The 26,381-nt window shown below is 45.9% G+C and overlaps 1 protein-coding gene across 4 annotated transcripts in view; it reads left to right on the top strand.

Moving 5' to 3' along the window:
* Positions 1–26,381, top strand: part of PALM2AKAP2 (PALM2 and AKAP2 fusion) — a gene marked incomplete at both ends in the record, with an annotated part of 364,538 nt that overhangs the window by 310,438 nt on the left and 27,719 nt on the right. For all 4 annotated transcript variants that reach the window (XM_080709073.1, XM_080709072.1, XM_080709075.1 and 1 more), the window contains one exon: positions 22,194–24,618. In XM_080709073.1, coding sequence (XP_080565199.1) covers positions 22,194–24,618 — 2,425 coding nt within the window. The remainder of the gene's footprint in view (positions 1–22,193; positions 24,619–26,381) is intronic.

Below are 26,381 nucleotides of genomic sequence, written 5' to 3'. Positions count from 1 at the left end.
GTTGATCACTGGAGCTGTTGGGGAAGGAAATTCCAAGTATGTTTTCTACTGAATGCCCATTGTTTTTATACCATCAAAAAGTCAAAAAATCCTAAATTGAACTGTCATAAGTTGGGAACAGATGTACATCAAAGCAACGTCCTACCCAGCTATACTACTCCTTGGCTTCCTTCCAAAAGGATTAGAGTAGGATTGCATATCCATGTGGATAGCAGCGCAACCCACACTAGGCAAATTATAGAACCAACCCAGGCGTTCCTCGATAAATGAACGGACACACACACCGTGGAGTTGCACTCCGCCATTTGTAGGAAAATGGGTAGAGAGCATTATGCTAAGTGAGATCAGCCATATGTTTTCGCTAAGATGTGGAAGCTACAGAGAAAATAGGAAACACAAAGGACTTACATGAGGAGAGAGGCCAGTAGAATAGCGGAAGGGGATAAGGGAGGGGAGGGGAAAAGGCTGGAGAAAAGAAACGGCTCACATAACGTTATGTTTATATATGAAGGTATCACTGCCAGTCTCACCACCATGTAGGGGCAGAGGGCAGCAGGGTGGGATCTGGAGGGAAGTATGCCAAGAAGTGTGTGTGAATAGAAATGGAACACTCTAAATCTCTCTACGTTGTATAATTACAGTGCACCAGATATCTGTGTGTGTGTGTGTGTGTGTGTGTGTGTGTGTGTGTGTGTGTGTAAAAGCAGCATCTAGGCTCTACTCAACCGTTTTGTTCCAGTGGTCCAGCCTCTCACAGCTTGAGATGTTTGGTGTCTGTGTTCCTGAGATCCTGAGACTCACATCCACTCCCCCCTCCTATTTCCTGTCCTTAGATCCTCTTTCTCTGCTGCTTGTTTGTGGGGAGGGACAAGTCCATCCGGAATGGACCGGTTGCTCTGGGATCCCTGCTATTGTGCTGGAACCTGTATACAGGACAAACAGACATTCTTGGGAGTGGCCAGGCACTAGCTATCTGGAGAATTCCAACCACTCAACTGGAGAAAGGTCACTCACCTAGAGCGTTGGAGGACGAAGAGAATGTCAGGCATCTTAAGTAGGGGCACATGGCAGACACAGTCCATTAGGACTGCTACCTGAGATGCATGCAGCCAGGAGCCCCAAATGCATTCTTAGATTCAGTGAGCCTTGGCAAGTCATGTTCTCAGGGAAGGCAGAAAGAACAATAAGATGTGTTTTGTGTGTGTGTGTGTGTGTGTGTGTGTGTGTGTGTGCGTGCACATGTGGTACAGGGGATTGACCCAGGGGTTCTACACCCCAGCCCTATTTTATTCTTTATTTGTATACAAGATCTCACTAAGTTGCAGAGGGCCTTGCAAGTTGCTGAGGCTGGCTACAAACCTTTATAGGATCCTCCTGTCTCAGCCTCCCAAGTATGGGGTTACAAGTATGTGTCACCAGGCCCGGCACTATAGTGCGCTTTGAAGAGCTGTACAAGACTTAGAACTCAACTCTGCTACTTACTTGCTGCAGGTCTTTGGGCAAAGTACTTAAGCTCTGAGCTTCAACATCTTCGTCTGCAAAGAATTGCCTATCGTCACACTATGGAGTTGCTTTGAGGATTTATTGAGTTAATGTATTTATAAGGCATAATAAAATGCCTACACATTATAAGTGTTCAGCCTGTAATTGCCATCCCATATTATATTTCCTGTAAAAGAAACTGGCATACTTGCTAATCCAAAAAGTACCTGGAGAGGGTTCTAGGACCCATTTAGAAAACAGTTGTCCTTCTATATCCATGATGGGTTCATTTCTTTGGATACTGAAATCCAGTACTTTATATAAAATGGCAGAGTGTTTGCATATAACTTCTAATTACCTCTAGGTTACTTACGATAAATGCTCTGCAATGAGTTCTTCTGTATTGTTTAGGGAACAGTAAGGAAAAAAAATCTGTATATGTTCGTACAAACACAATTTAAAAAGTTGTTATTGTTGTTTCATCTGTGGTTGGTTGAATCCACAGATATGGCACACACAGGAACAGAGAGGGCTGACCGTGTATGACAAAGTAGAAAAAGGATGCAGTAGCCAACCCTTCTTGTTTGGTTTCGTCGCGACTGTAAGAGGCAAGTTAGTGATTGGAACCAGGCACCTGGGTTCCTGCTGCAGCTGTTATTGCTGGAGCCTCTGGACAAGTAAACTGTTTGAGCCTCGGCTGTAGAATAGAGATATCAAGAGTACTGCCCTCGTGGGCTGATTGGAGGAGGAAGTGTCTAATGCCTGGCAGATCAGTAAAGGTAGTGATGAGCTGGTGATCAGCCTTGGCCAAAACGTCTCCACTGACTCTGGGCTCCTGTTCTCCTAGAGTGTGTAGTCGTGTCGGTCTGCTCCAGCTGGGCAGTGAGAAGCCTGCAGCCTTTGCTGCATGACGAGGCCCTTGCTCTGCAGGTCTACATTTGGTCTTCCCATTTTGACTTCAAGTTATTAAAAAGCGCAGCACCATGGAGGCAATCCACCCTGGACAATGCTTAAGAAGTTGTTTTTTTTTTTTTTTTTCAGTACTGGCAATGGAATCCAGGGACATTGTACCTCCGAGCTACACCCCAGCCCTATTTTTTATTCTTTATTTTGAAACAGGGTCTCACTGAGTTGCAAAGGGCCTCACTAAGTAGTAGCTGAGGCTGTCTGTGAACCACAATCTTCCTCTCAGCCTCTCAAAAGCTGGGATCACAAGCATGTGCCACAGTGCTTGCCTGACCCAAAATAATATTTTTGAAAAAAAAATTTCTGTGTGTGGTACTGGGGATTGAACCCATGGGCATTCTAAACCCCAGTCCTATCTTTTATCTTTTATTTTGAAACGGGGTCTCACTAAGTTGTGAAGAGCTTCACTAAGTAGCTGAGGATGGCTCCAAACCTGTGATCCTCCTGTCTCAGCCTCCCAGTACTGGGATTAAAAGCATGGGCCACCAAGCCCGGCTATTTTTGAAAATTTGCTGGAACGTGTGTGTGTGTGTGTGTGTGTGTGTGTGTGTGTGTGTGTGTGTGTTGGGGGAATCAGGGATCATATCCAGAGGCACTTTACCTTGGAGCTACATCCCTGGCCCTTTTTAAAGTTTTTGAAACAGGGTCTCACTAGGTTGTTGATAGTCTCACTACTTGCTGAGGGTGTCCTTGAACCTGCAGTCCTCCTGTCTCAGCCTTCCAAGTGAAGGGATTGCAGGCATTGCCACCATACCTGGCTTATTGAAACTTTTTAAATATTTTACTAAAAGGAAAAAAAAAATGGACTCTAATTCAATGAAACCCAGTGTGTGTGTGTGTGTGTGTGTGTGTGTGTGTGTGTGTGTGTGTGCGCGTGCACGCATGTGTGTCTTAGAGGTGGATGGGGAGGTTACCAGACTGACTAAACTTTACATTTGAGTGGAGAAAAAAAAGACTCTTATTTAGAGTAATGGATAAAATTAGCCTCCAACTTTTGTTCTCTGCTTGGCTGGTCACATCTTGGGAAGCCTGTCAATGGGGGTTTCCTATGACATATTCTGTGACATAGTTCATGAAATTCTATGACATTTGGCTCCCAGAGGGGAATTTGGTTACTCACAAAGTATTTCACAACTTTTCTGGGAAATGGACAGCTCCTGGAAGGAAAATGTCTATGAATAGCAGAAAGCAATTACTTATCATCCATGATTAAAAGATGATAGCCATACAACTGTGGAGAGTGAGAGTCTGCTTCTAAATGTATGATATATATAGCAAAAAAGCACAACTTCCTGGAGAGAAGGCCAAGTTCTGATGCACTTGTTTATTAGGGCTGAGTGAAGAAGGCCTCACTAATTGGATAAAAAAAAGTACGTAGCAAGTAGACATACCCTGACTTTTCATTTTTATCTATCTATCTATCTATCTACCTAATCTATCTTCATCATCTATTTTTTTTATTTTGTAGTACTTGAGATTGAACCTAGAGGCATTCTACCTCTAAGCTATACCTCTAGCTCTGTTTTATTTTTATTTGGAAACAGGGTCTTACTAGGTTGCTGAGAGTCTTAATACTTTCTGAGGCTGTCCTTAAACCTGTGATCTTTTGTCTCAGTCTCTCAAGTATTGAGATTATAGGAATGGGCTACCGATACCCTGGCTTTAAGTCTAAGTGTATTTAAAGTTCAGATTTCTATCTTATTTATTAATGCTCAGTAATTTTCAATTATTGCTTTTCTAATTACAAAAGTAATATATGCTCAATAATATAGACCTTTATAAAATACAAGTTAGAGCCTCCATTTCACCTTTGCACCCCATCCCACTTTTAACAATGAGTTTCTCCTGGATTAACCACAGTTAATATGTTTATGTGATTCTTCCTTCTATAAAGGAAATCCTTGACTTTTAGACAGTGACTAAATCTCCTTCTAGTGCCTAATTGTATTTTTTTTAGTTCTTGTCTGTCTGTCTTTCTATGTATACATGTATATAATGTGTATATATGTATATGTATATATATATATATGTATGTATATGTGTATATGTATGTGTGGGGTGTTTTTCAGATACTGGGGATTGAACCCACGGGCATTCTACCTCTAAGCTACACCTCCAGCTCTATTTTTTATTCTTTATTTTGAAACAGGGTCTCACTGAGTTGCGGAGGGTCTCACTAAGTAGCTAAGGCTGTCTGCAACTGTAGTCCTCCGGTCTCAGCCTCCCAAATGCTGGGATTGCAAGCATGTGTAACCATGCCCAGTCCGTTATTTATATTTTTATGTACTTAGTTTTTTCCCCAAGAGGTAATATATGCACATAGTTGAAAATTCAAAAGGTGTAGAAAAGTCAAGAGGGAAAAGAAGCTTTCCTATACCTGGTGTCTAGTTTCACTGCTTTTCATTCCAGAGAAAACCTCTTATCAGTTCCCTAGGTCTCCTTCCAGGAATAGTCTGTGTAGCTACAAATAGCGTACATATGTGCATATACACAAATAAAAGATTATATTCATTTTTGTTAACTTAAAAGCCAGCATACTCTGTACAAAAGTCTGAAATTTTTGTCACTTAAGAGTAATCTTCTAAAGTTTGCATAACATTCCATCTTATGAATAGTCTGATGAGTTAGTCTTCTAATAATATAGATTGTTCTTTTATTACAAGCAGTGTGGCATGGAGATGCCTGGATATAGATCATTTTATACATGTGCTACTCTATCTGTAGTATAAATTCTTAAAACTATTGGGCCAAAGGCATTGCATGGCATGCCTTGGGAACTTGGAAGCTGAACAAATATTGCCAAAATTGCCACTTAAGTTAATGGAGTTGGATGAAGCCACCTCTTTCCATATATGTGATAACTGTAATTTCTTCATATGCAATACAGGTAGAAAACTTATTTTATTTTGCTTTTCTTTGGTATATATGGGATTGAGTATCTTTTTTACATCTAAAAATTACTTATATTTCATTTGCTTATTTATTAATTGATACTGTGGATTGAACCCAGGGGCATTCTACCTCTTAGCTACACTACCCCCAACCCTATTTTATTTTTAAATTTTGAAAGAAGGTCTCACTGAGTTGCAGAGAGTCTTTAAGTTGTTGAGGCTGACTGTGAATCTGTGATCCTCCAGTCTCAGCCTCCCCAATATTTGCATTACAGGGTAGCACTGTGTCCAACTGGTTTATGTTTCTTTACTATCTATTCATATCTTTTATGAATAGACAGTTTGGCTTGTTGGTCTTTTTGTCTCTTTGATTTGCAAGAGTCCTTTATATATTATGAATATTAGTCCTTTGTGATATGTGTTGTGAATATGTTCCCCATTTATTTCTATTCCAGCCACCATCCACTGGGTCCTTGTACTGTGTGGCCTCTCTGTGATGAGCCCTCGATGTCTTCCAATGTCTCTCTAAGACAGTAGAGCAATTATACTATTTCACTGAGAAGGAGGACCCAGGTCTGTTGAATACCAAAGCCCGTTCGTAGCCAGAACTCCACGCCCCTTTTTGCACATTTATATTCACATAGCATCCTTCCAGGTTGCCATGTGATTATGATAAATATCCCTTTTCAAGGCTGCATAGCCTTCTATTGGTTACAAAGTCATCACTCAGGATTCTGGCACTCACTGCTACACATTTTCATGGCCTGCCGGTTTCTGCTCTCACAGAGATGACACTGCCTTTCGTCTAAAGCTCTGTTCTCTATAATGCACTGTGATGATACCAATACTGTCTGGGATAGTGGCAAAGAGATTTTTGAGTATAAGATTCTTTTTTTATTATTATTTTTTGGTGGTACTGGGGTTCCTGAAAACCTTTCTACCTCCTGGCTACACTCCCAGACCTATTTTATATTTTTGAAACAGGGTCTCTAACGCCAGCGCAGCTGGCTTTGAACCTGCGCGATTCTCCTGTCTCTGCCTCCCAAGCGCGGGGATTACAAGCGTGCGCCACCACGCCCGGCCTGAGTGTAAGATTCTTGATCAGGAGATGCAACAACATACCTAAAGTGGAAAAGGGAAACACATCGGGGGATGGGGCACTGTGTGGGCCCTTTTCCTCCAGTGCCAGCACTAGTTGCATCTGGCTCTGGAGCCAAGCAGAATATAAGTTAGGGTTCCTTTTTGAGCAGTGATTGGAGACAGTGGAGGATACAATGGGAGACTGCAGGATGCAGAGGGGAAGGCAGGGGCCTGGGACTTGTTGGCCTGTTTCCTTCTCTGTAGAATAGGGTTTTACAGAAATAAATTAGGTCACGGCATGTGACACAGCTGAATAGTTCACGTGTTTGCACCTTCCTCTGGATTCTTCCCGGGGCCCCGAGGCCTTCAGTGTCTCCGGCGCACCAGAGAGTGTAGCGGGTCTGGATGTACTCTCAGCCTTTCCAGGGAAAGCCCCTGTTTCTGCTTACTCTCTCCTCATCGTTCCCTATACATGCAGGCTCCTGGGTATCTGCAATTCCCACACTTACTCAATTAGGGATTTCTTTAGGTAAACAAGCTCCTATTTTACATTGTAAATGTTTCCATGGGATTCACATCAAAGTATAAAGTGCTTTAAAGATCTGGCTCCATGCTCAGATGTGAGGTCTTTGGAGACCAGACCTGAAGGAGGAACCTACTTCAAAAGTAGGGGGAGAAAGCAAGCAGAGGCTATGGGGAGGAGGGGGCAGCTTTGGCCCTTTAGAAGGGGCACCTGGAGCTAACCCAAGGCCCAGGCTTCCTTTAATATGTGCTTGAATTGGGTCTTGGGGTTAGTACAAAAAGCTGCAAATCATCCAGGCACGGAGGCACATGCCTATAATCCTAGTACTTGGGAGGCTGAGACAGGAGGATCATAGGTTCAAGGACAGCCACAGCAAGTAGTGAGACTCTCATCAACCTAGTGACACCCTCTTTCCAAATAAGAGATAATAATAGAATCGGGCTAGGGATATAGTTTGAAGATAAAATGCTTCTGGTTTTAATCCCTAGTACCAAAAGAGAAAGAAAGAAGAAATAAAGGAAGGAAGGAAGGAAGGAAGGAGAATGGCTACAAGCCTGCAGGGGGCTTTCCCAGCGCCACCTCTCCCCCTTTGCAATTTGCTTTTGAAGCTACCTCTCCACTTTGCTGGGGGCCTCCATTCAGTTCGAAGGAAAGTTCTGACAAGGGACAAGTCTAAGACAGAGCTTATCTTAGTTGTCTATGTCCAATAACTCTTGAAATCTCTCTTGGCTAAACTGGCTTCAGAGGCTGCCACAGCAGCGCGCGTGTGTGTTCACAGGTGTGCTGGTGTTTAGCGAACCGTATCATCTCTAGGACTCCAAGTCATACACATGCAAGCTACTTATCTTTGAGACAGAGTCTCACTTTGTTGCCCTGGCTGGCCCTGAATTCCTGGGCTCAAGCACTCCTCCCGCCTCAGCCTCCTGAGTAGCGGGGACTGCAGAGGCACCACTGTGCCCAGCAGTAATTCCGCATTCCTAAGCAGAGCAGTGCCACCCCTTGGCATGTGACTTCCCCACCTCATTTTACTTTAGACAACTAAGTGGCATCTTGAAATGCCTTTGCCTGCATGGTAGAACATTCCGGTTATTTCCAAGGGTGGCATCAAGTCAGAGTTCGCAAAGAGCTCCCTGGTGACTTGGTATCATAGGTCAGTCACTGAGAAACTCCTTGATATTTCCAAATAAATTTTCAGCCTGTGAAAAATGTTTAGATGTTGTAATATTTGTGGATGAGACTTTTTGCTCCCTTTTTCAGGAAGCCCCTGCCTGGGCCCTGTCTTCTCTGGTTATTCCTTCCTTGATCCTCGTGTTCAGGATGGTCCCAAGGGGTCTGTACTGCTGGTCAACTTGCAGGCCACAGGGGACCCTTGTGCTGTTTTTAGACTGTGTACTTCTCTTCGCCAGAACTAACTACCCCTAAACTGACCCCATATATGTCCCCCGGACTATGCATGGCCCTTGCTGACATTTCCAAATTCACTTCACTGTAAACCTCAGTTCTCTATCTCCTCCAAAATCTTATTGAAGAAAATGAGTCCCGAGTACTTTTGGCACTAGATTGGCCTGGAGTGAATTCTGAGTTTTAGCCAGACTCCTTAATTGTGCACCAGATTTCAAAGTCAACTTAGACTTCCAGGAAACAAGGTGGGTGGCACCAGGGGACAGGGTTGGAAGCCAGAGTGTCCTCGGGCAGGGAGCATAGATAAAAGCACAGGAGCTTGTGTCCTCGGCCAGGGAGCACAGATAAACGCACGGCAGAGCTGTCATGCTAGGGTCTGATTCTCCGGTGAGTGAGCCAGTGAGGGGCACATTTGTGACACTGGTGTCTCTAAGGCAAATACAGTTCTATTTTCTTGGAGGTAGAAGACAACTGGTGAGCTATGAGGCAGATGAGCCACTGCCCCCAGAGAGGGCTGGAAATGAGAGCCCTGGTCTCTGACTTCAGATTTGTCCATCCACCTCAGCACAGCCATTATAGTCATTTAAAATACACTGTACAGAGGCCATTAAATACCAGAAAAGTGCCTGTGAGGTATCTGGAATAAAGAGGGCCACCAACCTGTGTGAACTGTGTGGCCTCAACTCTATTAAATATATATATGGCTAGAGAGAAGCCAATTCGGAGCCGGGCATGATGCTGCATGCCTGTAATCCCAGTACTTGGGAGCCTGAGACAAGAGGACCACAAGTTCCAGGCCAGTCTGAGCAAATTAGTGAGACCCTGTTTAAAAAAAAAAAAAAAAAAAAATGAGCCGGGCATGGTGGCGCACGCTTGTAATCTCAGTACTTAGTGAGGCTCTCAGCAACTTAGTGAGACCCTGTTTCCAAATAAAGTATAAAAAAGGTCTGGGAATGTAACCCAGAGGTAGAAAGCCGCTGGGTTCCATCCCCAGTACCGCCAATAAATAAATAAATAAAATAAGAATGGCTGGATATGTCGCTCAGAAGTAGAATGCCCCTAGGTTCAAATCCCAGTACCAGGGGGAAAGAAAGGAAGAGAAAGAAGTCAGTAAGGCCAGGCGCAGTAGTCCACATCTATAATCCCAGCCACTCTAGAAGCTGAGAGCAGAAGACTGCCAGTTGGAGGTTAGCCTTGGGGAGACCCTGTCCCCTCCCCACCAAAAAAGTGAAGCTGGGTGTGGTTGCGCACGCTTGTAATCCCTGTGCTTGGGAGGTGGAGACAGGAGGATTGCACAGGTTTGAAACCAGCCTCCCTGGCTTAAGAGACCCTGTTTTCAAATAAAAAATATAAAATAGGTCTGGGAGTATAGCCCGGAGGTAGAGGGGTTCTATCCCCAGTAACACACACACACACACACACACACACACACACACACACACACACACACAGTGGAATGCAATAAGACATTGTTTTTCTCTGTCCTGAAAAGCCTATATAACTGGAGACTTCTCCAGCATCTTTCAGTGTTTTTGCAGTTGCAATACCACTGGGATATTCATTCCCTGCTTGCTCAAGGCCCATCTCTGAATTCGCAAGAGGCTGCAACTGGTTCTTATCAACACCTCCAAGCCCCTGCTTTCCCACTCAGGCCCTGAGCTGGACAGAGCTGCTATGGAGAGCTGCCTGTGCAGGGAGATCCGCTGCCCTCCGGCCTGGCCAGCTGGGGAGGGGCCAGGCCTCTGGCGGCAGGGGTGGGGGGTTAAAGTCCTTGCTGGTATGAATGGCCTTCTAAGGAGCAGAGGGAGGGCCACCCGTGACATCACAGCCTTCAGTCAGGAGGCTCAGAAGGAATTTGTCCAGCTCCAGCCAGCGTGTGCCCGGGAATCTGGAAAAAGAGTCATTTGTGACTGAGGACGCTTGAGGCCCACGCGCTGGGCTTTGGCTGTGGGCAGGGTAAGCCGCGTCTGCTGACCTATCTCATTGTCCTTTTCTTTCTAATTGGGAGGGAGAGAGTTCTTTTCTGCTCGGCCTGAGTGTGTGGAGGAGGGAGTCAGAGCTGGTGTGAGGCTGTGCTTTGGAGGCCTTTGCTGCGGGGATGTGGACAGCTGAGCTCCCTTGGGTGGCTGGCTGCTGCTTTTTTTGTTTGTTTGTTTTGTAAATCTTGTAAAATTCCCAGCTTTCATGCCAACAAGCAGAGGAAGCTTTGCTCCAAGCACAGTGCAAAGCTACACACGTTACCTGTTGCAGACGTGCTTTGCGGGTCGTGCGGGCGTGTCTGTGAGAGAGTACTGGGGTGCCTCTTTCCAGAATAGAAGTCTGTCTTACCAAGGGACCCAGTGGTTCTGAAGACTAATTTCCTTTTCTTCTCTTTCTTCTCTTCCTCCTTCTCCCCTTCTTTCTCTTCCTCCTCCTCTTCCTCTTCCTCCCCCTCCCCCTTCTTCTTGTACTAAAGATTGAACCCAGAAGCTTTCTACCTCCGAGCTATATCCCCAGCCCTATTTTCTGTTTAAGTTCGAGACAGGGTCTTGCTAAGTTGCTGAGGCTGGCCTCGAACCTGTAATAGGGTTTTCTACTTACCCTCTTGTGTCTGTTCAAAAGACTCACAGCTGAAGCATACTGCTATAGCCTTCTGTTTCCATGTCACGAGGCTCACTCATTCACAGGGGGACTCGGGGCCTTTGGGGAATGTGAGGTGCTGTGTCTGGAGGGTCCTGCGGGGATGGAAGGAGAGCCTCGTCAGCTCTGTTCTTGCACATGGAGAGTTAACGCCTTTGGCACGGTTTTCTCTCTCTGGGCTCTGCCTCAACACAGTGCATTCTCCTGGGGCCACAGTGGCACTTGGCTTTTGTCCCTGCCTTCACTGGTTGGCCAGAGATGAACCCATGAGCCTGGACTAGTTTAAAACCAAGGGAGATGCAGCTACGTTACAAAGAACGAAAGCTAGGCTTGCATCTGCTTTTGGCAGAAATTTCCGGTTACAGAGGTCAGAGTTCCCTCTGAGGCCTTGATCTCCATTTATTCCAGAGGTGGGAACTTTCTGGCAAAGGAGTCTCTGTGTGAAGAGAGGTTTCAGGAGGAAGAGCATCCGGGTCTCCTTGATAGAGCCTGGAGTAACTTACACTGGGGGAAGGGAAATCTGCCTCTCTCCTCATTAGTGGGGACCAAGAGAGCTCCCAGCACTCTCCTCTGTCACTCCGCCTAGGGGTGGGTCTCCCCAAGAGGGAAAGAAACAGCCCTTTCATGAGGCAGTGGCTTTCTTTCCTTCCTCCCCTCCCCTCCCCACCACCCACCCCAACACACACCATCTCCAATTTCTTTCACAGAAAGCTCAAGCTGTAAATGCGTTCATCAAAAAACTCCTTAACGTTTTCCAGATGTGCAGCCTGACATTTGTATCAGTGGCTTTTCACTAGAGCTGGAGGTGTCACTAATAGAGTAGGCTGTGGGGTCAGGGGAGACTCCCTTACCTTAAACATGGAGCCAAGACACAGAGAGCCTTGTTCAGTGCAGGGGTCCCAGAAGTGTTTTCGATTCACCAAACCCACAGGAGCTTTCAGAAGAAAGGCTGGGCCTGCCCAGGCAGGAATGGGACTCCCGGCCGCCAAGAGGTTGGGTATTTCTGTTTAGAACTGCCCTGGTTGTGTTCTTTAGAGAGGCCCTGCTGCCTTCATGGCAGGAGGTCTGGGGAAGGGAAACCCAGGAGACGTTTGTTAGTGTTGACCCTTCTAGGGGTCACAGCATTGACCAGAGAGCCAGCCTGCTCTAAATTTAGCCTGCCACTGCCTCTGGGAGGCTGGGGGTCTGAAGTCTGGCTGTCTGGCTTCCTCAGCGGAGGGGTCTCCGGCTTCCTTGGGGAGTGGCTGGGGCCAGCCTTCCCACAGTCAACAGGGCTGTGCTTGGGGGTGGAAGAGGAAAGGCCACTGGGACTGGAATGTGGTCCCGGTTATCTCAGCCTCTCCCCTTTACTTTCCCCTGAAGCAGAAGGAGGAGGAAGCCAGCATTCCTGCACTTTTAGGCGGGCAGAAGGCGCCATCGGAGTCCCTGTCCCTTCTCCAGAGGCTGCCTTCAGCTGTTTGGACCTGAGGAGCTGCAGGCCAGCCTGCCAGGGCACCTGGTGGGCCCAGCTTTCTTGGTAAACGCTAGGCACCATTTGCACCCTTGAACAGGGCTGGGACCATCTTTGCAGTATTGCTATAGCGCTTTCTGTACTTTTATGTGGATCAGTACCTGTTCCCTCCAAGGCTGAGGGCTCCTTGCTAGGGAGGAGGCAATTATTCAGAGCTCTGGAGACAGCCCTTGGCCTCAGGCAAGTCGCCCGCAGGTCCCCTGGGTGTGCTTATGGGTGAGAAGCAGCAATGCAGGAAGGTGCTAGACCTCTGCAGCCTCAGTGTCCTCTCCTAGGTGGGTCCCTTGGTGCCTGTGTAGACACAGCCCCCTGCACTGTAGGTAGCTGCACCTGGCTCTGATGAAGGACAGTTGATGTAGGTATTGTGTAGGTCTCTGGGCATCATCACCAGTCAGCCAGTGGCACTCCTTCCTCCCCTTGGCCTTTGTGATGGAATCTGGGTCCCCACAGCCCGGGGAAGGGCCACTCTTGGGTGTCCGTGCAGCCCCCACAGAACCAGCTCTTTGCTGGATAGCGCCTGTGCCTTGTGTACTAAACACAGGACTTAGGAAAGAGAGGGAGGGTACAAAGGGAAGAGGGAGCTGCTCTTTGATTTTCCGAGCTAGGAGGAAGTTTTATTTTCTAGTCATGTCTCTGTTCACAGGCCAACAGCGAGTATATATTTTTGATGGCACTTAAAAATAACTGGATTAAAGGATCGGGTCACCTATTACCTGGGGAAAAGCGTTTCCAATTTAAATATCATGGCTTTCAGAGGAAGTAATCTGGGTTACTGAGAACTGAGAGACCTGGGTCTGCTGCAGGCGCTTGATGTTTGAGTGATTTGGTGATTTGGGTCACGCTGCGCACTTAGGCGAGGAGTCGGGGCAGTCAGGTCATCGTGGTAATAGAGACCGGCCAGGGGTAACAGCCTGCAGGTAGCGGGGAAAAGGGGCACCGTGAGTGGTCCAGTGGGTGGGAGCCTCAACTTCTTGCTTGTCCTTGTACTGAAGGACACTCTTATGCTGTCCATCTAGACCCCCAGTTCTTTCTGGTAACCAAGTGTCTGGCTGCCGGCGTAGCCACCCTAGGTAGAAAGAGCACTTGCTGTCCACTGCCCAGCAAAGCAGGGGCCAGGTCCCTGATTTATTTTCTGTGCAAACCAAACAGCATTCTAGAATCTCATCTGTACCCTTGACTCTGTGGTATTGGTGGGGAGTTGCAGCCCTTTCCTGGATGATGTGGGATTCTTAGTATTTTACCTCTGGGAAGTTGTCAGAGGAAGCAGAGTGCCTAGGTTCCAAGGATAGCCCCAGAGGGTGAACAGCTAGACCACACCCTTTGACTCTGTGGTGTGTTGGTGGGGAGTCACAGTCCTTTCCTGGGTGACCTTGGATCTTAGTATTTTACTTCTGGGAAGTTATCAGAGGAAGCAGTACATCTAGGTTCCAAGGCTAGCTCAGAGGATGAAACCCCTGGACCCGGCAGGAAGTCACATTTTTAGCTGGAGGACCTGACAGGTAGAACCCAAAGGTAAGAAGCTGAATCTAAGTCTCCAGGACCTCTGTCTCTGCTCAGGTCTGAATAAAGAAAGGGAGCATTGACTTTTACTGCCCAAATTCCAAGTCCTGTATCACCTTTAGACATCAGCTGCAAGACCAAGTATATAGTATTCAACCCATCTACTCCTCTTAATTTTTCCCATGTCGTTTTGGAAGCCTCCTATCATTGAGAATATCTTTGAACATATTGGGATAGAACTAAGAACTGCCTTTCAAATGCTTCCTGGGTGTCAGGCGTGGTGGCGCATGCTTGTAATCCCAGTACTTGGGAGGCTGAGACAGGAGGATCCAGGTTCGCAGCCAGCTTCAGCTACTTAGTGAGGCCCTCCACAACTTAGCAAGACCCTGTTTATGCCCCTGGTTTCAATCCCTGGCACCACACACACACACACACACACACACACACACACACACAAATTGCTTCCTGGGTCATTTACTAGCCAGGTATGTTCTTAGGGAAAAGTCCTTTTCTTTCCCTAATTCTTTTATCCTGAAGTTTTTAAACTGTAGTGAAATCCCCACCATTCCCACTTAGCAGAAGGAGCCTGTTTTTGGTGTCAGTTGGGAATACATGTGTCCATGGCCTGTGGGATGATAAACTGTGGACGTGTCCACAACCAAATGCAGGTGTGGCACCAGAGTGTGCCCTCAGACGGGCTTGCTGGAAGCTGAGTCCTGGGGGTCAAGGGATTAGTTGTGTCCCATGCGATGGATGTGTGACACCGCCTCTGCTTCTGGGTGACAGGACCCCCGAATCTGGGTGGCTCTTGACTGGCCATTCTTTTGTATCTTCAGGATTTTACTTTTAAGGGTATTTAAATTTTTTTTTTTTTTTTTTTTTGCCTCAGCAGCAGCAAATATATTGTGCTTCCTACTTGTACTTACCTTCAACTAAAAGTAACATTTAAGGATCTGGAGTTGGGAATGATTAGAAAGGTTAGAGGTACCTCAGGGTGGTGGTGTACACCTGTAATCCGAGTACTTGAGAGGCTGAGACAGCAGGATCCCAGGTTCAAGGCCAGCCTCAGCAACTTAGCTAGACTATCATAACCTAGAAAGAACCTATTTATTTTATTATTATTATTATTATCATTATTATTTGTGGTACTGGGGGTGGAACCCAGGGGATTTTCTACCTCCGGACTATACTCCCAGACCTATTTTCTATTTTATTTGGAAACAGGGTCTCACTAAGTTGCTGAGAGCCTCACTAAGTAGCTGAGGCTGGCTTTGAACCTGTGCGATCCTACTGGAAAGACCCTATTTAAAAAAAAAAATTAAACGGTAGAATGCCCCTGGGTTCATTTTCCAGTACCACACACACACGCACGCACGCACGCACGCACACAATCAGACAAAACCAAACAAAAAAACTTGTAGTTAGATCCCTGCCTTTCCCACTTAACAGAGGGGCCCTGTTTTCTGTGTCAGCTGGGAATATGTAATATTTTAGTCTTTCCTGAATCTTTTTCATCTCTTCACATTGACTGCTTTTCTTCTCAAAATTTAATGTGGGTCATTTATACCTGAATATAACGTTGCTTAACAATAGGGAATGTGTGCATGAACCATTTTGCAAATTTCATAGCACTTTAAAAGATACATTTTCCAATTTAATTCTCGAAAAGATTGAGAGATGTTATTACTAGCCTTGCTTACAAAGTCCTCCCATAATTGTCTGGCATTAGGTGTGGCAGAACTTTTATAGATAGAACCAAGAAATAACCCCAGACTCCTAATCCTTGGCTCCAAACTCTAAATTACCATGTTTTCTGCATTATTTAGAAGGAGAAAAGAGACGTGGGCACCTATGTTGCCAATTAACCCATGCTAGTTCACTTTGTAGAACCATTAAGCACTTTGTGGTAAACCATGGTGAATTTAGATGCCAATGGGTTTATCAGCTTCTATTAAAAGCAGATCATAGACCAAGTTATGGCACTGATACTGACATTTATTAAGTATACAATGTAAAAATAGGTATAAAAACATTGTAATCTCAGAAGTTTCTGCTTTTTAAGATTCTAGTATTTTCCCCCTAACACACACACACACACACACACACACACACACACACACACACACACACACGCACGCGCACGCACACGGCCACCACCACCACACACACACACCTTGCATGAAGGAGGCAGATGTGGGGGTTTGCAAGGGCAGGATAGTGTTTCTGGATGGGGGTGTTAAACAACCCATGGCTGGAAAGGGGCCATCAGTTCTCACAAGACAAACACCAGCCCTGAGCCCACACTGACTGGACAAGGGCTCACCCACTTCATCAAAGGGTGGGAGTATCTCTAGTCCACCCATTCCAGCTCCACCAATTTCACTGATTTCTACGTTTATTATGCTAATTGGCAAACCACTCATTTCACTAATGGAAGCCTATTTAGCAACGCTTCGGGGGCCCTGGGAGTTAAAGTGAGCTACACCACCAGAGGAAGCCACCTGTGGAGTATGGGGTTTCTAATTAGACTCTAGTTGACCGCTCTTTGAGGGTTTACTCCCAATTACCATAGTTGCCTGCCCTGGAATGTAATTTAAACTAATTTTAGAAGCACACAGCTGCATTATACTGTCTCTGCCCCAAGTCCTTTAAAGTAAATAGTAGACATCTTAACCGGCTGTTAGCTATTCCAGGAAACCTGTAGGAGAGCAGGTATTTTGTGCCATAGTATTAGGACTCCACCTGGAGGGTTGGCTAGAACAGGCCAAGGATATCCCACGGCCAAGAGAGGAGGATTACAGGTTCCAGGACAGTGCCAAAAACGTAGAGTCCCTGTTTCAAAATTAAAAATTAAAAAATAGGGATGGGATGGGCATGGTGGTGCACGCTTGTAATCTCAGCATTTGGGAGGCTGAGACAGGAGGATCTGGGTTTACAGCCAGCCTCAGCTACTTAGTGAGGCCCTTTGTAACTTAGTGAGACCCTGTTTCAAAATAAAGAATAAAAAATAGGGCTGGGGCATAGTTCAGAGGTAGAATGCCCCTGGGTTCTAACCCCAGGACTGCCAAAAAAAAAAAAAAAAAAAAAAAAGGGATGGAGTGTAGTTGAAGGGAAGATGTCCCTGGGTTCAACTCCTAGTACTCTCCACACACAAAAAAATCTCCCGCAACTCTTTTAGTACCTCTTGTTTTTTGTTTTTGTTTTTGTTTTCTCTCTGGCCTTAGGAAATCCAATTTGGTGTTCTTTGGTGTCTTCCTATTTTTTTGTACTGGGACACATATATTTGTTATATCGACTGAACTTCCCATTTTATCTGAATCTGGAATCAGGTTTGCCTTATCTGAAGCCAGGAGAAAATTCTGGTCCCTTCTTATCTTCAAAAGGAGCAATAAGCATTGGTTGGTTTAAACAAGACATTATTTAATGATCCCAAGCCCAGGCTCCAGCGCAGGCCGGACATGTGGGATTTCCAGTCCATGTTTGTTTACCTGGTGAAGTTGCTGGTGGCTTTGATCACATCAGGCCACCATGCACGAAGGTAGTCTTCCTGTTGAGAGTAAGACCCAGGAATTTGCGCTTTTGTTATAATTGTTGACTGACTTGACAAAATCTCAGGACTCCTGATGTATGACTGTGAATCCGAAATGCCGAGCTGTTTGTCTCTTTAAGGACCTCTGCCCTGATTAGGATGTCGAGCCAGCTGCTTCCAGATGGGAATGGGATGAGGTGTCAGAGAATTTTATGAATTTATGGGTAGAACAAGATTGGGCCCCATGTAATTCACAGGAAGGGGAGCCTCTTTCCTGTTTATACCTTAAAATGTGTAGATTTTTTTTAAAAAAGCCACTGGAAAGGAATCATCTCAAGTTACAGTGAAATGCCAAACTTTCTATTTTTAACCAACAGCTAAGTGTGTGTGTGTGTGTGTGTGTGTGTTTGTGTGTGTGTGTGTGTTGTGCTGGGAATTGAACCCAAAGGCATTCTACCTCTCTACCCCAGCCCAATTTGATTTTTTTTTTTTTTTTGTGGTACTGGAATTTCTGGAACCCCTTCTACCTCTGGGCTACACTCCCAGACCTATTTTATATAATTTTTTTATTTTGGAAAGAGGGTCTCTTAAGCCAGCGAACCTGTGCGATCCTCCTTTCTCCGCCTCCCAAGTGCAGGGATTACAAGCGTGCGCCATCATGCCCAGCTGTTTTTGTTTTGTTTTGTTTTGTTTTTAAACAGAGTCTTGCTAGGTTGCTGAGAGTTCTGCTAAGTTGCCGAGGCTGGTCTTGAACCTGTAATCCTCCTGTCTCAGCTTCCTAAGTATTATGATTACAGGCATGTGCCACCTCACCTGGATAGCAGATAGCATTTAAAAAATCTGTTTTGGGCAGCTAGGTATGGTAGTGCATACTTGTAATCCCAGTACTTGGGAAGCTGAGACAAGAGGATAACAGGTTCTTGGCCAGTCTCAGCTACTTAGTGCAGCCTTCTGCAACTTAGTGAGAGCCTGTTTCAAAATAAAAAATACAAAAATAGGCCTTAGGGTGTAGCTCAGAAGTAGAATGTAGAATGCCCCTGGGTTCAATCCTCAGTAAAACACACGCGCGCGCACACACACACACACACACACACACACACACACACTCTGTTTCACAGATACAAAAGATGTTAACTATGCATTATCATTTATTTTTTAAAATTGAGACGTAATATTTGTACATCTTTATGGGATACATGGTGATAACTCAATACATGTGTACAATGTGTAGCAATCAAATCACAGTAATCAGCATGTCCATCTTGGAATTTTATGCACTTGGTATCAGATCTGACTCAAAGGTAAAAGAAATAGTTTTGATACTGCAGAAAAAAAATATACTGTCAAATGCTCTTCTCTGACTTTTTAAATTTTACATTGAGTTAGTTGTTTCTAATTCAAAAAAGTATGCCTTGAAAGAGTCGATATGACTTTCAGATTCTACAGAGAAGGAGCTGGCAGTGAACCTGCTTGTCCATCACAACTTACCTGGACTGTGAAGCGGTTAAGACGAAGGGCCAGGGCTGATGTGAGGAGTCAGAAAGTGCTCTTGAGAACTGCCATGGAGACACACCCAGCCACCCTGTATCTATGCTTAGCCATGAGACAGAGCTGCACACTCTTTACTTTGCCCTGCTCTAAGGAAATGTTAAAGAGACTTGTGCTTCCTGGGAAGCATGGGAAACTACATTTTTCTTAAGGATTTTTCGTTCAGAGCTTATTGCCGCTGCTGTCATTGTGGCTCTGTAGAATGAGCTTCCTGCATGTTTCTTTATTCTGATACTAAGGGTTGGACCTAGGAGGCATCCTACCTCTAAGCTACATCCCCGGCCCCTTTTACTTTTATTTTGAAACATGGCATCACTAAGTGGTTAAGTTAGTCGGGCTGACAGCAAACTTCTGAGATCCTCCTGTCTCAGCCTCTGGAGTACGGGATTACAAATGTATGCCACCACGCCCAACGATTTTCTGTAATTCTTAGTGATTACCAACAGCTGCCTTACCAAAACAAAGTTTAGCTCACTGGTTTTAAATGGGATGTAAAAAACTTGCTTGACATGTCTTTTAGTTTATATTATAAATAGTCATTGTGAAGCTAGGCATGGTGGTACACACCTGTAATCTCAGTACTTGGGAGGCTGAGAAAGGATCACAGGCTTGAGGCCAGCCTTAGCAACTTAGTGAGGCTGTCTACAACAAGCAAAATCCTGTTTCATAATAAAAAAATAAATAAAATAGGTCTGAGGTGTAGCTCAGAGGTAAAATGCTCCTGGGCTCAATTCCTGGCCCATAAATAAATCAGCAGTAACTATGAATATAAATAGTAATTGTATCAAATACTAGACTTTTTTAGGGGGTACTGGGGATGGAACCCAGCGGCATTCTACCTCTGAGGACACCCCTAGCCCTATTTTTTATTCTTTATTTTGAAACAGGGTCTTACTAAGTTGCAAAGGGCCTCACTAAGTAGCTGAGGCTGGCTTTGAACCCATGCAATCTTCCTGTCTCAGCCTCCCAAATGCTGGGATTACAAGCGTGCACCACCACGCCGAGCTTCAAATACTAGACTTTGACAGAGATCAAACTGAGTCTGGAAGAACGTTTAGTCTAGAAAATGCTGAGGAAGAAGGAATACTCATTATTATTTCCCCATTATTGGATAAAAAAAATTTACTTGATTGATTCAAGAGTATGTGGCAAGCACCTGGGTTCACAGTTTCTGGACAATTATGAGAATTTTTTTTAAACACTTAACAATGCTGAGCACAGGATGACTGCCCAAGTTTTTAGACCTCATGAACAAAACATTAATTATCCAATTTCCTTGGGAGAATTTTAAAAATAGTCTCTTGAGAATTATCTTAAGATAGCAATGTGGGTTTTTTTTGTTTGTTTTTTGGATTTTTGTTTTTTTTGTACTGACACCCTGGCCCTTCTTTCTTCTTTTTCTTTTCTCTTTCTCTCTTTCTCTCTCTCTTTCTCTCTTTCTCTCTTTTTCTTTCTTTCTTTCTTTTTTGGAAACAGGGTCTCACTAGGTTGATGAGAGTCTCACTACTTGCTGAGGCTGGTCTTGAACCTGCAATCCTCCTTTCTCAGCCTCCCAAGTACAGGATTACAGGTGTGTGCTACCATGCCTGGCTATAAGATAGTGTTTTAATACTATGTTCTAAGCTTATAAAATTGTTGAAAATTTAAATGGAAAGTATACCATTTGACAATTTCCCCTTATAGCATGTTAGTAATGCCAGACACACTATAAACTTAAGACACATTATATAGGAAACAGAGCTGCTCCAGACATTAGAGAAATTCTTGAGTGGACTCAACTCAAATTAAGTTTAGATTATACTGCTTGAATTTCCTGAGATAAACCAGAGTTCTTTGATAGGAAAAAACCCCCAAAACTTTCTAGTGCCAAATAAAAAATTCCATGGGCTTGGGTAACTGATGGAGACATAGAGCACATTTAAAATACCTTAAGAGCCGGGTGTGGTGGTGCACGCTTGTAATCCCCGTGTTTGGGAGGTGGAGACAGGAGGATCACGCAGGTTCGAAGCCAGCCACGCTGGCTTAAGAGACCCTGTTTTCAAATTAAAAAAAGTATAAAAAAATAGGTCTGGGAGTATAGCCTGGAGGTAGAAGGGCTTCCAGGAACCCCAGTACCACCAAAAAAAAAAAAAAAAAAAAAAAAAAAAAAAAAAAAAAAAACAACCTTAAGAAAGCTGGGTGTGGTTGTGCATGCCTATAATCCCAGTACTTGGGAGACTGAGACAGAGGATTACAAGTTCAAGGCCAGCCTCAGCAACTTAGCGAGTTTCCCAGCAACCTAGTGAGGCCCTGTTTCAAACAAACAAGCAAACAAACAGGGCTTCTTATGTAGCTTAGAGGTAGAATGTCCTTGGGTTCAATCCCCATTACCAAAAAAATAAATACATTAAGAAGAGATGGTTTTCTTGTTTAACCACACATTGGAGATACCACATATAAACGATTTTCAGGAAATAGAAGAGAGATGCCGTTAGCTGCTAGCTTTCCAAGACAACACTCAACTGGGAAGAACTGTTTGGATGCTCTCTTGAAAAACAGAACTGGGTAGTCAGTGGCTTTGGTCGAGTTGTTTATAATGCACATGGTCAGTTATTGCCGTGGCAATGGAGCACTGGTAGCCAGTAAGGGGACCCTGAAGGGAGCTACTGTTTTCTAGTATTTTATTGTGGAAAGATTGTCCAAAAAAAAAGCTTCCTGTCTCCAGAGTAATTGCATTCTATCTGGTAGAGAAGTATACGTTTTAAGATTTGCTCATGTAAAAAAAAAGACCTTCTTTTCATAAAGAACACAAATAGTCCTCTTACAATGCCTCCAGTGGTTTGCCATAAAGTGTTTGGGAAGATTCTATCTAATACATTAACTATTTAATTTCTTCCACTTTACAAGATAAAACAGAAAAATAGAACTAGCATCCATCCTGCCCCCAATAAACAGGACAGAATCTATAAATTCCAAAGGGTTAGGTACCTCTTACCACAACAAAATGAATACTTACGGGATTATTAGAAGGAAAATCTCTGTTCAAGAGAACTTATAACTGTTGTTTTGATTTCCTTTCCTGTTGGGTAGGAATGAATTTCTCAGCACGCACATCTCTGAGACGTGTAGACTTTAACCTTGTCTCTTATTTTCTCTTTATTCTAGAAGCCTCCCCAGCTTGGCGAGGATGATATCCAGCTAAAAAACAAGAGAGATAACTACAGTGCCAATCCCTCGGAGCCTACAACCAGCTCTCTTCCCCCAGATCCCCAAAACATGGAAATTGAGGTGTCTGTTACAGAATGTAAAAGCGTTCCTGGAATCACCTCTGCGCCCTGTTCTGTGGACCAGCCTTCCCCTTTCTATTCACCCCCACACAATGGGCTCCTTTTAGATCACCACGGGTGTCTGGATAACGATGTGGCCAGAGAGATCCGCTATCTAGACGAGGTCCTGGAGGCCAACTGCTGTGATTCTGCTGTGGATGGCACTTACAACGGCACCTCCTCCCCAGAGCCCGGTGCGGCCATCCTGGCGGAGAGCCTGAGCCCGCTGACCCACCCAGCCATTCAGCCAGAACCAACGGAGGGAGCGGTGGGCGGGCAGGCGCCTCCCCACATTGAGCTCAGTGAGAGCCCTTCTGACACCATGGCGGAGGAGGAAAGGGCTAATGGCCACGCTCCTGACCAGCCCCGAGATGCGCTGGGGGATAGCCTGCAGGCCCCTGCCAGTCCCAGCTCCTCCACCAGCTCCCGATGCTCCTCCCGAGATGGGGAGTTCACGCTCACCACGCTAAAGAAGGAGGCCAAGTTTGAGCTCCGCGCCTTCCACGAGGACAAAAAGCCCTCCAAGCTCTTTGAGGAGGACGTGCGTGAGAAGGAGCAATACTGTGTCCGGAAGGTGAGGCCCTCGGAAGAGATGCTGGAGCTTGAGAAGGAGAGGAGGGAGCTCATCCGGAGTCAGGCGGTGAAGAAGAATCCCGGCATTGCGGCCAAATGGTGGAATCCCCCCCAGGAAAAGACCATCGAGGAGCAGCTGGATGAGGAACATCTGGAGTCGCACAAAAAGTACAAGGAGCGCAAGGAGAGGAGAGCGCAGCAGGAGCAGCAGCTGCTCCAGCAGCAGCTCCAGCAGCAGCAGCAGCAACAGCAGCTTCAGCAGTCACCCCCACCGCAGCTCTGCACGACCCCCGCTTCTTCTCAGGAACATCCAGGTGGGACGGAAAATGCGAAGGACATCGTCACCGAGCAGATAGACTTCTCTGCCGCTCGCAAACAGTTCCAACAGATGGAGAATTCCAGGCAAGCGGTGGCCAAGGGCCAGAGCACACCCCGGCTGTTCTCTATTAAGCCTTTCTATAGGCCTCTGGGCTCCATCAACTCAGACAAGCCATCGACCATCATGAGACCAGCCTCTATCGGGGGACCTCCAGAAGACAGTGGCCTGTCAGCAGCCAAGGGGCAGAAGGCCCCCTGCGTGCCGGAGAGCCAGTCGGCGGGAGGAGGTGTGGGCAGTGCCGCCCCTCAGGGAAAGGAAGGTTTCTACAGCGAGCCCTCCAAACGTGGTCCCTTATCCAAATTGTGGGCCGAGGATGGAGAGTTCACCAGCGCCCGGGCCGTCCTCACCGTGGTCAAGGATGAGGACCACGGGATTTTGGATCAGTTCTCAAGATCCGTCAATGTCTCTTTGACCCAAGAGGAGCTCGACTCAGGTTTGGATGAGCTGTCGGTGAGGTCCCAGGACACCACTGTCCTGGAGACCCTGTCCAATGACTTCAGCATGGACAACATCAGCGACAGCGGTGCCTCCAACGAGACAACCAACGCCCTCCAGGAAAACTCGCTGGCTGATTTCTCTCTGCCTCAGACTCCACAGACGGACAACCTCTCCGAGGGCCGAGAAGGTGTCTCCAAGTCTTTCAGCGATCATGGTTTCTACTCCCCTTCCTCCACGCTGGGAGACTCTCCCTCGGTGGACGAGTCCTTGGAGTATCAGGCTGGTCTCCTGGTGCAGAATGCCATTCAACAAGCCATAGCCGAGCAGGTGGATAAGGCTGTGCCCCTGACCAGCGAGGATGGAGCGGAGCGGCGGGAGCCAGAAGCAACTCTAGAGCCAGCTGACACCAGGGCTCCCAGCTCCGTGAAGCCTCAGAGCATGTTTGAGCCACCTCAAGTGTCCTCTCCCGTTCAAGAGAAAAGGGATGTATTACCAAAGATTCTGCCTGCGGAGGACAGGGCGCTCAGGGAAAGGGCCTCCCAGCCGCCGCCGGCTCTGCAGCCCAGTGGCCCCGTCGACATGGAAGAGACCAGGCCAGAAGGGGGCTATTTCAGCAAGTACTCCGAGGCAGCCGAGCTGAGAAGCACAGCCTCCCTCCTGGCCACTCAAGAATCCGACGTGATGGTTGGGCCCTTCAAGCTGAGGTCCCGGAAGCAGCGGACTTTGTCCATGATCGAAGAGGAGATCCGAGCAGCCCAGGAAAGGGAGGAAGAACTGAAGCGGCAGAGACAGGTCCTGCAGAGCGCTCCGAGCCCCAGGACCAAGAACGCCCCATCACTGCCCTCCAGATCCTCCGGCTACAAAACCACCCCAGGTAAGCGAAAGACTCCCCCCACAAGTGGACGTGGCTGAAATCTGTCCTTATGTATGTGGTGGGGCACTGGTATGAGGACTTCAGCACTGGGAGGGTCAGAGTATCCTCTGGAAGGACATGGATCTTCGTGGTGGTTTTCACTTCCCAGTGGAGGCAGCAGCTCCTTGTCTATCCTTCTGTCTTGATCTCGGTTTATTGCACAGAATGGTCTCTTTTATTCAAATAGCTGCTTCTTGGGTGAGAGAGGAGTTGTGTACGGCACAGAACCCATTAGAGTGGGCCCATGAGTGGACTGTGTTCAAGTCAGTAGCTTAACCCTTGATACCTGGAATTAAACCAAACCCACCTGTTTTGGAGGATGTGTCCTGCTAGCCCCTTGGGGATGCTGGGCCCTTTCCTAGCTGTCACAGTCGTGACTCTGGGGCAGATTGACCCATGGAAGATGTTCCTGTCTGTCTGCTGTGTGATTGGATTTGACTTGCTTTAAATCACCAAAAATCAGTTACCTGTTTATGTTCGAGCCACCTCAGGTGTCCAAGTATGCCCAGCGTAAGGATAGTTTGGTCATTGGCAGATTGCGTTCACAGTGGTTGCTTCCTTGAGATGATGCCACTACCGCGTGACATTGTGGCTATTTGAGTTTGTGTCAGTACACTCTATGGCGATGTTCACACAGTGATGAAGTTGCTTGCCAATGCGCTTCTCAGAACATGTCCCTGCCCTTGATTGATGCATGGCTGTACTTGGAGTCAGGAGTGGTCTCATCCGTTCTTATCACATGGTCCATTAGAGAAGCTGAGTTATAATATGCAAAGGCAGGTCTTCATCTCCTCCCGTTGCCCCAGGAACCTTTCTTGAACACTTGGTATACATGGTTGATGTTAATTAGAGTAGCTGTTGCAATGATTATGGATAACAATGCGGCCAGAAGTTCTTATTTCCCTCGTGGAAACGGTGGTAGCTGGGAATCCATTCATCTTATCCTAGAGGTGCTGGGGTGGGGTTTGAACTAGTCCAACTGATCGTTCTTGGTCAGAGCTGAGATCAGTACAGTTTTCAAAAAGCAAATATTTGAAAACTCTTGTAGCAGTTTTGCTCTTGTCCTGAAATCCAAATGTGAGATTTTGTATTTTACAGAAGTATTGATCCTCAATGGACTAGGCGCACAGGGAAATCTTAAGATCTTAAGTCATTCCTAACACTTGACTTCCTTCAGTGACACAAAGTCACTCATTGTTCATTTTAAAATCTTGAGTCCATCTCAAATTTAAAGGAAGGCTCCCCGCCGAAGTACTAACGTGTTTTTGTCGCAAACTGTTTAAGAGTAAATTGTCAACATGATGTCCCATCACCCCCAATTTTGTAGAATGTCCCTCGATTAGGGTCCGGGAGGATTTCGCATGATTACACTCAGGTTATGTATTTTTAGTAGAAATACCACTGAATTGCTGTTGCATCTTCACTGTATCCGAACAGGTGATACATGGTATTCATTTGCCCATTATGGGGACAGATATTATCTCTGATCATTTAATATTTTTGATCACTTGATTAAGGGAGCATCTGCTAGGTTTTTGCACAGTAAAGCTACATTTGCCTTTTGTATTTAATAAATATTTGGGAGAACATTCTTGGGAATTATGTAATCTTCACACAACTCTATCAAACTTTAAATTTATTATTTATTGATGTCAGAATGGTCTCATGGAACACCATCACATTCAGTAGTTTATCATTCTATTTCTTTTATTGTTTTTTATTTT

This window comes from Muscardinus avellanarius (genome assembly GCF_963383645.1).
Source record: "Muscardinus avellanarius genome assembly, chromosome: 13".
NCBI lineage: Eukaryota > Metazoa > Chordata > Mammalia > Rodentia > Gliridae > Muscardinus > Muscardinus avellanarius.
This window is presented reverse-complemented; position numbering and strand designations above follow the sequence as displayed.